Raw genomic sequence first — 12,611 nt, 5'->3', positions numbered from 1 at the left:
TTGGAGATGAAGGAGTGTGAAGGGAGACGATGACTCTGTAGATGGCTGAGAGTTCTTTCAGGCTGGAGGAAGCATGTAACATATCTTCTTCCCTATCTGCCCTGAACTACTTTTCCTTCTGAATGACCCCCCCATCCTGAACCGCTGGCGTCGGTTGTCACAATCATCTGTTTTTCCTGACGCCAATAGACCCCTGTCCGTAGGTTCTTCTCTACTCTCCACCACATTAAGGACTTCTTTACGGAATTTGGAATGACAACGCGCTTTTCTAGGGCGGAATTTGTTCCGTCCCAAGAGGATAAAAGGAAGGCCTGAAGGATCCTTGTGTGACTCTGAGCCCATCTGACCGAGGGGATTGTAGCCGTCAGAAGGCCCAGGATGGTCATGATGTTTCTGATGGAGGAAGCTCTTTGGCTGCAGAACTGAGTTACTTTCTGAAGTAGATTGCTCAGTTTTTCTAGGAGTAAAAAGGACATTAGAAGATGAGAACCTAAGAGTACTCCCAGGAAGAGCTTTCTTCGGTCTGGAGATAGGTCAGATTTTTTGAAGTTTATAATCCACCCCATGGTGGTAAAGCATGTTTGCACTTGAGAGGTGGGATCATAGAATTTCCTGTGAGGGTGAAGCGATCAGAAAATCGTCTAGATATGGTATAATCAGAATCCCCTTTAGGTGTAGGCATTTTGTGACCTCTGACAGATTTATTTGAAGCTAGCAACTCAGCAGGCATGCTCTTTCTGCTGCAGCTATCCCCCTATCACAGTTCAGGGTGAGTGTCCTTTCTGCTGCAGTTCTTTTCCTGTCATTGTCACAGCTTCTAAAAGTAGATAGGGTTGGTGGCAGCTAAATTACATTTATGACCACCTCAGCAAGGTTACTGAGGTGGACAAAGAAATAAGAAAAGTAACAAACAACAGGTGGTGCTACACATTTTACTGACTGAGGGGATATAATACATTTTAATTACATCCAATTACAAAAGTATTCAGATCCAGGTTCTAGTTTGAAATATGTAGAAAATTTTTAATGGGACAACCCTTTTAAGAATTAAACTAAAAACCAGAAAAAAAAAGTTTTGCCAAACTTGAAATCTTGTTAAAAAGAAATTCTCCTGACGTGTCTGTGTTATTAAAGGCTATGCATACCATTGGCAGCAATTTTATTTTTACTACAGCATTGTATTCATTTTGAGCTAAAAAAAAAAAAAAAATTTTTAATTGGTCTTAATTAAACATTTTGAGCCCTTTTCTCTGTACAGCCTTGAGATTCTCTAGTGGCTGTTCTGTATTTTTACTGTGTTCCGTCAGGCAGATCAGCTGATGGGCTCCTTATCTCTAACCTCCTAAACACTCATTATGGCTTAATTCTTATCTTACTAACCTTTTAGTATTTTGAGATAAGGTTTATTAGATGATGGCACAAAGTATGATTCACACATCTAGACAAACAGTTAATCCTTTGTTAAGGGTTAACGGCTGAATATTTTTAATAAAGACAAATTTTTAGCCCAAAATTAGTAAAATGCAATCATAAAAAAATTGCCCCCAAAAGGTGTACATAGTCTTTAAGTACTTGTGTTTCTCTATTAAAACTGCAGCACGCTGTACTTCCCAGTCCCATAGATGTGAAAGCGATCAGGTGGTTCATTCTCACAGAGGGCTCCAGGACCTCCATTTTTATGTGCTGGGGAGATTAGATGCTTATCCTCGATCAATGACTATAAAGTTATATACACACAGACCTGTAACTAAAACATTGGCCTACAACATCTTCTAGTAAGCGTACCTTGGGTTTCACGGGAGCAGGTTTCTTCTCAACATTTTGGGGTTTTGGAAACTGCACAGTTTGGGAAATATCTTTGCTTTTCTGAACTGCATGGAATAAGTGCTTTCTCTAGAAAACAACGTATGATCCACATTACCAAATTACAATTTGTTTAATAACCAATAATAGCACCAGGAAACAAAAATAACACAACTCACTTGTAGGTTTTCTAGACGAGACTGAACCTTCTTAGCTTGACTCTCCAGTTTCTTATTTTGCTCACTAACTTCGTTCAGCTGAAAGGAACAATTAGAAAAATGAGTGAACTGAAAAACTAGACAGACAATCACTAGGTCTATGATCTGCAGCGGTTTGCTGTGTTTCCAGTATGAAACCACAATGGCATGTCAGGAGTATGCAAGTAAAATCCTCTAATGATAAGATACGCAACTTTTTGCCTAACTAAAAAACTAATCTTAACACCATTATGCAGAAGACTGGGGCCTTACAGAAAGAAATCACCCAATCACAGTACTTTAAGGTCATGGATACATGTAACAGTACTACATTGGTGTCCAGTGATTTCCATGACAGGCCTCATCACAAAATTTCTGTTATTAGTATTCTGGCTGCAGTTTATGCAAAGACATGGTAAGGTCGGACTCCAGGACTGGAGTTGTTCAATACAGTGCCCAAGCCGATAAGTGCTGATCTTCATGACCCCCTGTCTCTATACCCACTGCTGTCTGCAGAAGACCTGACCACAGGCCTGATCTCCAAGTATCTAGAGTATCAGAGGATCATTTGACTGAGCATTTTCTGCCAGGCCCAACTATGGCTGCACACTACAGCCGGCGTGCTTTTGAAGCACGAACATGCTTGACAAAGGGCTACATACTCCCTAAGCTCGAAACGTTGTTGTACAACTGTACACTAACTTATTCAGCTGAATAAATTAAGATTCTCATGTTAACACTGCATATGTTGGATTGCTGTCTGAAATTGTGTATCTACAGAAATATTGGTCCTGGGGTAGAGAAGGCTCTAAAAGGGATGTGCACCTGACAAAAAGTCTTAAATAACTGATGAGTGCCGTGGCCACCATTAATGTACTACTTACTGGGAAGTGGGTGTTGCTTAGCGAGAAATAAAGTGTGGCTTAAAGGGGTTCTGAACCTAGACAAACCCAGAATTTCACCCAGGCAGCCCCCTGTTATGAGCATCGGAGCATTTCATGCTCAGATGCTCTCCCTTGCCCTACGCTGGATTGCACAGGGCAAGGGCTTTTTTTGTTTATAATAACACACCGCCCAGCAGTGACGTCACCAGATTTGATGGGTGGGCTTTAGTGCTGCCCTAGCCGTTTTACAGGCTAGGGCAGCGCTAAAGCCTGCCCATCAGAGTCGGAGTTTGGCAGCTGTCTGGGTGAAATTCTGGGTGTGTCCGGGTTCAGCTCTGAACCCGGACAACCCCTTTAAGATGTGGCAATATGCCCCAAAATTGAGGCAGAAATTTTTGCCAAAATTCTTGATCCAAAGTAACTTTGATACAGATGATACAGACTTAGACAGATTTATCTTCCATCAACCACTGTGATAAATCTGGCACATTTTTAGGGTGTCCAGTCTGAGTTTACCCTAAACAGTATTAGTACTTCTGCCCCACTGTCTAAGATTTAAACAGTGTAAACATAGACTTGACAATCTGTTACTCTGTAATCTCGGATTTGGTTTGTGTGCATACAGTTGATTGTAAAGTGCTGTAAAATGTGCTGGCACTACATAATTAAAGATATTAATATCATTATCAGGGGAGTCTAGTCTAAGTTTGCACTGTCTAAAGGTTTAGCCAAGTGTGTATGTGTTTCAAAGGGGGGAGAGAGGAGAAGACTGCAGCCAATCTCCTCCTGTGGAGGGTTATCTCCCAGGGGAACAAAAGGATTGGGCACTGTAATTCAACATGTCTGATCCTTCTCTGCCTTGACATCAACTGTTGGGGGAAGAGATGGGCTCTCCCCATACACTGACAAGAATCTAGTGTGTAAATCTGCCCTTTTGTGTACATTTTTCTTTACAAATCTGAACGAGCAACTTATTGTTTGGTGGCTGAAAACAGAGTAAATGTTTGCATTCAGGTAAAATTAATTTTAAATAATCACATATTCCATAATGGTAACACGGATTCTGAAAAAAAATCCTATGTGCAAAACATAAAATGAGGGAAATCAGTCTTGCCTGCTTTTTTAAGGTGTCATTCATTTCCTTTAAGGTATCAAAAGATGACTTCAATCTTTTGTTCTCCTTGATCTTTTCTTTGAGGGCATCTGACAGCTGCTTCACCTGTACATCGTGCTGCTGCAAAGAAACAACATATTGCATCATAAGTATTATTAGTTATAGCGAATAGTGTTGAGCGAACTTGTGGTTTCAAGTTGGGCGTACAAGGTTCGGGTTATCTAAGAATTCCGTTATGGATTCCGCTACTATGGACCGTAAGTTATGGTCCGTGGTAGTGGAATCCATAACGGAATTCTTAGATAACCCGAACCTTGTACGCCCAACTTGAAACCACAAGTTCGCTCAACACTAATAACGAAGTAATGTTTGCTTACTAGAAAGACCCACGTCAAGGAGCACACACTTTACTGTAATACAGCAAACAACAGTTTCTTACTCTCAACAACAATCCAAAAATATTAGAATATGAATAAAAACGTTTTGGACTGGTACCTTCATTTTCCTAAGGACATGTCAAAAACTATTATTGCAATCTAGATATTATTATGAGCAACTGCTCTTCATTTTGCTTGTATTGATTGACATCATTTTCATGGAGAGAACTGGATGCTGGATACTATATAGTGCTTGCTCAACTGGGTGCAGCATTTTTAGTTCCTGAACTGCCCATGCTCTGTGGACTGTACACTGCTTGCAGGACTTTGTGGCGGTCTGTGGGCCGCTTACAGACCCCTGACCATTCAAACTGCAATAGAAATGACTGAGATTCTGAAGCTGTGAGGTTAGTAGATTCACATCGCCCCGGATCATTTACAATTGTACGTATATGAGGACTCAGCTCTAAAAATACTGTTCCTCTTAGTGAAGAGTGCATTTCAATCGTTTAATTGAACGGGGTCTGCCAAAAGCAGAGGGTGACAATAATCAAGGCCAAACCGAGTTGGCCCAGTCGGTGCCGTGTATTGCACAAAATAAGCAGCTAATAATACACGTAGCCCGATGGACCAATGTGGAACAGTTTAAAGATCTGTACCACTTGATTTATTCTTGAAATTGTTTCAATATGTTTGAACTGGAGAACGACATACCTTTTATTTTGGGACATATGGTATTAGAATGCTGTTTGATGTGCCCTGTATAAGATGTGTTACTCAACTTGTTAGTCACACTACGGAAACTATGCCATGTTCAAAGAAATCTATTACAAGGTTATGAAAATCTATGAACACATAAAAAACAAAGCGAGAAGCATGAGGGTTGTAATAAGAACGCTTAGACGAGGTCCGCTGTGTGTAAGTGTGGACTGCCGTGTGTACTATACATATAACCATTTTATTTTACAGTATTCATTTTAAAGCCTCTAAAAAAAAAAAGAAAAAAAAAAAGCAATGTACTAAGAAATAAAGAAAAGCAATGTACTAAGAAATAAATGGCAACGTATTTAATACAACTGCTCATCTACAGTTTACAGGCTGCTGTTAGAGGGTATTGGTTCTCCTTGTGGAGATCCACCTGGTGTAGGCGACTTCTTTGCAAGATGGCAAAAAGTGTTCAAATTAGCCGTCACTCCAAAAGGAAGAAAACTCTCTAGTGCCACCTATAGGTAGCTACTCCTGAACTGCGCTGCTTTTCATATGTGCCCCCCCATCTTTTACACCCTCTGTATTGCAGTCTTTACTTTTACAAGATTTTGATTAACCAGCATTACAATTTAGGCCTTAAGCACACAACCGTATCCGTTTTGTGGTCTGCAAGTCATGGATCCACAAAATATGGATGCAGTCTGTGTTGAATCAGCTTTTTTTTTTGTGTGGAACCATTGAATTAAATGGGGCCACGGTCTGATTTTGCGGTCAAGTACAGGACATGTTCTATCAATTTGCGGAACAGACATACGAATGCAGAAAGTATGCTAATGATCCGTATGTCCATTCCGCAAAAAGATGTCGGCAAATTGCGGACCTAGTACCCATTGAAAACAGTGGGTGGGCAAATAAAACACAGATGGCACAAGGACAACATCCGTATTTTGCTGATCCGCGATTTGCGGACTGCAAGATGGCTAAGGTCATGTGCATGGGGTCTTAGGCCGAGATAGATGCCACAGTAAAGGAGAAGATACGTAAAAATATAAATCAAGCAAGACCCAGATGAAACCCATGCTGCCATATGACTGGAGAGTGCCATCATTACTGCCTGCCAGTTGTGCCAATTAGTACAACAAACACACAGACTTACCTGAAAGTCAGCCCATTGGCTCCTAGGTGGCTCTCTGTGCAGCAGAAGTTATCAGCCCTGGAGCACAGTTATGTACATACAGTACGTGGAAAGACTAACAAGCACATACCAAAGCAAACCCAGCATGTAAGAGAAAACGAGATTTTGTGAAACTCACCTGTAGAATCTCTTTCTCGCGCGGTTCATTGGGGGACACAGGACCGTGGGTATAGCTTGCTGCTGCCACTAGGAGGTGACACTAGGCTAAAAAAAGACTTAGCTACTCCCCTGCAGGCTATACCCCCTCCAGCCTGGAGAGAGCATGTCAGTTTGTGCACAAGCAGTAGGAGTAGTAGAAAACATGTGCCAAGTAAAAGAGATGCAACAATGATAAATACTGGGTGGGTGCTGTGTCCCCCAATGAACCCCGCGAGAAAGAGATTTTACAGGGGAGTTTCACAAAATCTCGTTTTCTCGCTGGTATCATTGCGGGACACAGGACCGTGGGACGTCCTAAAGCAGTCCATGGGGAGGGAAAAAGATCCACGCCCATGGAATAGCACCCACGAGAATGCTAAATGCACTGCTGCCTGCGAGACCCGGAAGCCCAGAGCCGCACTGGCGATGCCTAGGAGCACGTGCCAGAAAAACTTGGTGAACGTGCGCCAGGAAGACCAAGGCGCTGCCATATACAACCTGAAGCTGATGCAGGGTTAAACATGTATCCCCCGAAGAGCTGGCCGCTGGTCAGATGTCCCGAACTCCGATGGGCGGTGTCTTGCCCCGGAAGCGGAATGCCTAAGCAGCTGCCAACGGATTCACCTGGAACACCCCTTGGAGACCATCGAGCGCTTCCAAGGACCTCCAGGAATGACCAGGTAAAAATCTGCACGGCGGAAAGAGCTAGTCATGGACAAGCAGACATACATTCGGAAGGAGAGCTCACTCTCTCGAGTGTGAGGGAGAAGGAAAAAGAAGGGAAAACAATGTTCTGTCGACACGGAAGGCGGTGACTACCGTCAGCAAAAAGAAGGTAATGGGCGGAGCACTGCCATATGTGGGTACCTGATAAGAAAAACGTATTACAAGAAGGTACTCCCAGCTCCCAAATTCGATGGGTGGAAAAGCCGGCCCCCAGGGATTCCACCTTCCCAGAATAAAAAGAGGGGAAGAAGACTCACAGAGAAGGGACATGTTTCTCACTGAAACACCACCAAACGACCCATCGGTTGACTGGACGAAACCAGGTACCTAGCCCAACCCTGGATGTAGATGACTTGGAAAAAAGTAGGTGCAAGAAGGCGCTATCAACTCGGAAAGCCGCCGGGTGGAAGATTCCGCCACCCGGAACACCGCCTTCCTAGAAATAAAAAAGGAGAAGAAGAAGTCCCAGAGGTGGCTGGGACGAAGCCGGCTGCTGGCCACAACTGCGGAAGCAGAACCAAAATCCAGGTCCGCAGGGTCCTCCTCTGGTTAAAAGGACACCCCTGAGAAAATGGTAACTTGGTAGACTAATGTCCCTAGAGCCTTCGGGCTTGTGGTGAGACTTCTAGCGAGATAAGCTACTGAGAAAAAAAATTCCTGAGCCAGGCATGCCCAACTGTAGGCCAAGAACCAATACCTCGGATGAAGATAGAAGCAAAAAAAAAATATGAGGTGAGCATCACCGGTGATGGAAAGCCCCATAAGTGATATATATTGACCATGCGGGACACTGCCTGGACGGCCAGATAACCAAGAAACGAGAATACTCCTCATGGAAAAAAAAATGTATTCCGGATTCCCGAGCCGTACAGCCCAGTGCTACCGTCAAGTAGATCGAAGGGGAAGATGGCCAGCCATATCCAGCTAGAGGAAGGACAGGAAAGAAAAAAGGGGTGTCCTGTTCCAGGAACGAAACCCCCACCAGTGGTGGCAAGGTGTGAAGGCACCCGCTCTGCCCGGTGTGGGGGGGGACCCGCAGTCCACCCCTGGAATGAGCAGTGAAAGGAAAGACCACCAACGGCTTGAGGAGAAACAGACAGTAATAATTTCTGAAGAAAGGTATCACTGTAGTGGTAGACGAGTGCCGCAAGGACTCAGCTACCCAGAAGAGCGCACCCAAAGTAAGGTGCTGATAGCTATGGCATGAACGTCAATGCAAAGCCCGAGTTGACGATACCAGAACAACAGTTGTCAGATCAACGGACAATTAACAGAAGTATAGACAATTAAGAGGCCAGGGCCAAAGCCCATTGCCATAAGAGACTGGCACTCTACAGGATCTCTTTACAGGATCTCTTGGTAATGCAATACACTGCCTGAGGAGGAGCCCGGACAAGGGAAGCCACAAGGGCAATGCTAAAGCCATACTCCGGCTGAGGAGGAGGAGGCCGCACCGTAGGGGATACTAATTCCAGAGTCAGTAGAAACCGTCATCTGACGAAGGAACTGTGCAGTAGGAACCCTAGTATGTAGTGGGGGTGCACATACCCCTTGTACAGTAAGAGCTACAGCATGCTCCACCAGCGAAAAATAGAGGGAGATGCCTAAGGATACCCAGAAGTAGCATGGTACCATGCTGTCTCAGTTAAGTAAAGCCATCCTGAGGTACTCCGTGAATAAAGGGGGCTGAACCGGAGCGACCACCGAAGCAGTGCCAGGGTAGAACCCTTGCCCGAGGGGGCTGTCCCACTGCAGTGACTACGATCTCCGGCCCTAGTGTGAAAGCTTCCCCTGCTTAGAAGAACACTCTGTAGTTGCATTGCAGCTTGTCAGCGAACCCCCTCACCTAGGTAAGGAAGAGTTGTGGCACAAGGACGACACCTCTGCGCCCCCAACCAGCACCGGAAGAAAAGGGGGGATCCAATATGGGAGTAGCCACAGTATCCAGTGGCAGAATCCATATTTCACTAGATGAAGAGTACAAGGCACCAACAGTGACGACTGTTGCCACGGCCCACCTGAAAGAAGGCAAGACATCTAGTGGCTGAGTTGAAATAAAGCATGCAAGATGCTTAGCGAGTTCCCATTAGTTGGAAGGGGGGTAGCAAGATAACCAGAACCGTATCCAACGGTAGTGTACTCACCCCTCCATGGAGGGGGGAATACCTACGGTAAGCACTGAACTCAGTGGGAGTGTAATTACTCCTCCTATGAAGGGGAGAAAAATATACAGGAAGTACTGTATCCTGAGTTAGCAGAAGAACCTCGCCTATGGCGGGGAGAAATGCACCCAGCAGGAACTGAACTCAATGGTAGAGAATTACGCACCTAGGGAAGAGGGTAATGCATATGATCAGTCTTGTACCCGGTGGAAAGAGAAATTCCTCCACTTATGTAAGGGGGGAATGCTTACGGTAAACACTGCCACCAGTGATATTGCCAAAACGTCCCCTATGAGAGAGGCTAATGTATACTGCCAGTACTGTACCCAGTGGAACGGTAATTCCATCAAGTACGGAAGGAGGGACGCGAATGGCTGGCACTGACTAGTGCAGTCAGTCCACCTATCCAGTAGTTGTGCAATGCCGCCTAAGGAAGGGGGTAATGCATATCATCAGTACAGCTGGTCAGTAGGGATGCAATACTAGAAGATTGAACTGGATTCATATCAGAGTCCGCAGAACAGATCCCCCCTTTCCTCAGAACCAACCCCTGCCGAAAGGGAGAGTTCTGAATATAACCTTATTGAGAAAGGGAGGAGGTGCGGAGGAGACAGAGGAGGAAACATGTCCTGCTCTGGCCCGTTCGTACACAGTTCTACCTCTCAGCATCAGCCATGGCGGATGCAGGCTGTGTCGGTGATGAAATAACAATCAAACCACCCAGGAGGTGGAATCGGCACCTCCACAGGACCGCTCACTGGATTGAGTGGGTGGTACTTAATCAACCCACGACCCCGGAGAGTGGATTGGGAAACCTTCAGATGTGCTCCCCTGGATTTGCGCAGGTGGAGCATTATCAACCAAACGGCCCCGCAGGGGGGATTGGGAACCTTCCGATGTGCTCCCCTGGAGTTGCGCAGGTGGAGTGTTCTCATGGCCTCAGAGGGCGGATTTGTGTAGGTGGAGTATTATCAACCAAACGGCCTCAGAGGGCGGATTGGGAATCCTTCAGATGTGCTCCCCTGATTTTGCACAGGTAGAGTATCATCAACAAAATGGCCCCGTAGCGCGGATTGGGATTACAGAGGTCCTCCACTGGGTTGCACAGGTGGTGGCCTCCCAGAAGGGTGGTTTGGGATACTTCGGATGTCCTTTATCAACCAAATAACCCTGAGCAATCCTCCACTGACCGGATAGGACATGGGCCAGTCTTCGATAACACTATCAGGATGGTCCTGCGGATGATGTGGGTTGAGGGGGCAGGACATCAGGAAGAGGTTAAATATTTTAAACTTAAGGCATTTGGTCTGGAGAAAGGGACACTGGAATAATCCAGTGCCTGCTGCAAAAATGCGGCTTACCATGAAGGGTTAACCCAGCTAGATGACTGAAGGCGGAGCTCAGCTAGCACCTGGGGGAGGAGGGACCGCTAGTCGGGGAGAATTCGCGCCTAAAGGACGAACCCGCCCCCTCCATAATCAAAATAAAAAGTTGCGGCCTAGTAGGCCGCAAAGCCGGGACATAGTCGGCGCATTGCCAACCGGTAAACAGAGGGACTGAGTTTACCTTTCAATCGGCGGTACCGGTAGGCCCGAAGAGAAGCCGGGGCCTAAAGTTTCGGCGCCCGGCCGAGTCTCGAGCGCCCTGGATGTATACCGGCCGTGGGTGCTCACCCCGCAGGCCGGATAAGGTGAGGCCGCGGAAGCTAGGGATGCGCCCTTAGATAATCCCCCCGAGTATAATAGGGGAACCCAGGCCCCCAGACATGGATAGCAGCCCAGACCTAACTCAGGGGCTGATGTAATGCGGGGCCCTCAGTTAGGTCTGGGCCACTTAAGAAAGAAGGTCCTCCATTTTGACGAGGTGACAAGGGGGAGGGGGGGGGGACCCGGGGGGGGCTGAGGACACTTACCCACTCCGGACTACTCACCTGCCTTCATCTGTGTTCTTCGCCCTTGTGACCTGGACCAGCAGAGCCACCTCTTCAGTCCCTGGCACAAGTGACAGGGACCGGGTTGAAGGGCAGGAACAGGTGGCCCTATGGATGGGGGGAGCAGGAAGGTCAAGCCCTCCTGGTCCACTTTGTTTTCTTGTGGGAGGCAGAGTGGTGGAATAGGCGTCACCGGTCAGCCTCCCCGGGCATGCAGAGCTCTTAATAGCCCTGGACCCCCAACCTAAAAGGAAAATAAAAATTAAAAAGTAACAGCCACCCTGCAGAGCAGGGGGTCTGCCTCCTACGACACTAAGCTAAAAACTGACATGCTCTCTCCAGGCTGGAGGGGGTAAAGCCTGCAGGGGAGGAGCCAAGTCTTTTTTTTAGCCTAGTGTCGTCTCCTAGTGGCAGCAGCAAGCTATACCCACGGTCCTGTGTCCCCCGATGATACCAGCGAGAAAGGTGAAACCGCAAAACAAAAGCTAGAAAAGAAAATTACCTCTTTCATTATTCGAAACTTCTCATGCACAGTGTCCTCCACATCTTTTATCTTGCTCAGTGTGGCCTGGTGCTTCAGAAGCATCTCCTCCTTTTCTTCTAAACGCTGCTCTCGCCTTTTCAACTGAAGGGAATATTCCTGCTGTGATATTCTTTCTTGCTATACAAAGCAGAAACGTGCATGTTACAATCAGTTTGCATGCACAAACCAAACAATGTTAGGAAAGAGATTTATCCCCAGTTAAAGGGGATAAACTTATCCAAATATGTGAGTAAAATGTTCTTAAATATGTGGGATAACCTCTTTAAGGACTATTAACGGCAGTACTACATGAGTAGGAGTCCGGATGGGTACTTCTTCATTTTCACACGGCCCATCTGTTCCCCCACTGTGCAAAGCTCCCTATAATAGACTGTTCGGACTGCTGACAATCAATGTATTTTGCATTGTCCCAGTTTTAAGTCATCCCTGTGTTGTAAGGGTGTTTTTAAGTACTGATTGGTTCTGTCCCCTTTAATATTCTGTGTAATGATATTCCTTGTCATGCAGTGGGTTAGGGATAGTTAGATCATAACCATCCTCCATTGTGTTCAGGGCACATTCCTGAATGGTTATCTTAGAGACATGCGTGCTGCACACTGGAGGAGGGGCTGAAAGCTATAACTCTGGTTTGCACTGACAGTTGGCACTCCACTTCAACTTTATTCTAGGTAGGATGAATTGATCTATTCCTATCTCTTCACTGGGTAGTTGTCCATGTGCTACGGCATGGTGACCAGAGTCCCACCCCATATTGTAAGTGTAGGCCAGTGATTGTTATTTACTATTGTCTATTTGATTTGTCTGTTTTACCTTATATTTAATCAAACTTAGTA

At 45.9% G+C, this 12,611-nt stretch overlaps 1 protein-coding gene across 2 annotated transcripts in view; it reads right to left on the bottom strand.

The window, feature by feature from the left end:
- The window catches only part of CCDC138 (coiled-coil domain containing 138), a 62,039-nt gene that overhangs the window by 21,982 nt on the left and 27,446 nt on the right, over positions 1–12,611 (bottom strand). For both annotated transcript variants that reach the window (XM_040425070.1, XM_040425071.1), the window contains exons 5-8: positions 11,737–11,895; positions 3,999–4,118; positions 1,983–2,060; positions 1,786–1,893 (exon numbers count right to left, since the gene is read on the bottom strand). In XM_040425070.1, coding sequence (XP_040281004.1) covers positions 1,786–1,893; positions 1,983–2,060; positions 3,999–4,118; positions 11,737–11,895 — 465 coding nt within the window. The remainder of the gene's footprint in view (positions 1–1,785; positions 1,894–1,982; positions 2,061–3,998; positions 4,119–11,736; positions 11,896–12,611) is intronic.

The sequence above is a fragment of the Bufo bufo genome, chromosome 3 (assembly GCF_905171765.1).
Source record: "Bufo bufo chromosome 3, aBufBuf1.1, whole genome shotgun sequence".
Taxonomy (NCBI): Eukaryota; Metazoa; Chordata; class Amphibia; order Anura; family Bufonidae; genus Bufo; species Bufo bufo.
This window is presented reverse-complemented; position numbering and strand designations above follow the sequence as displayed.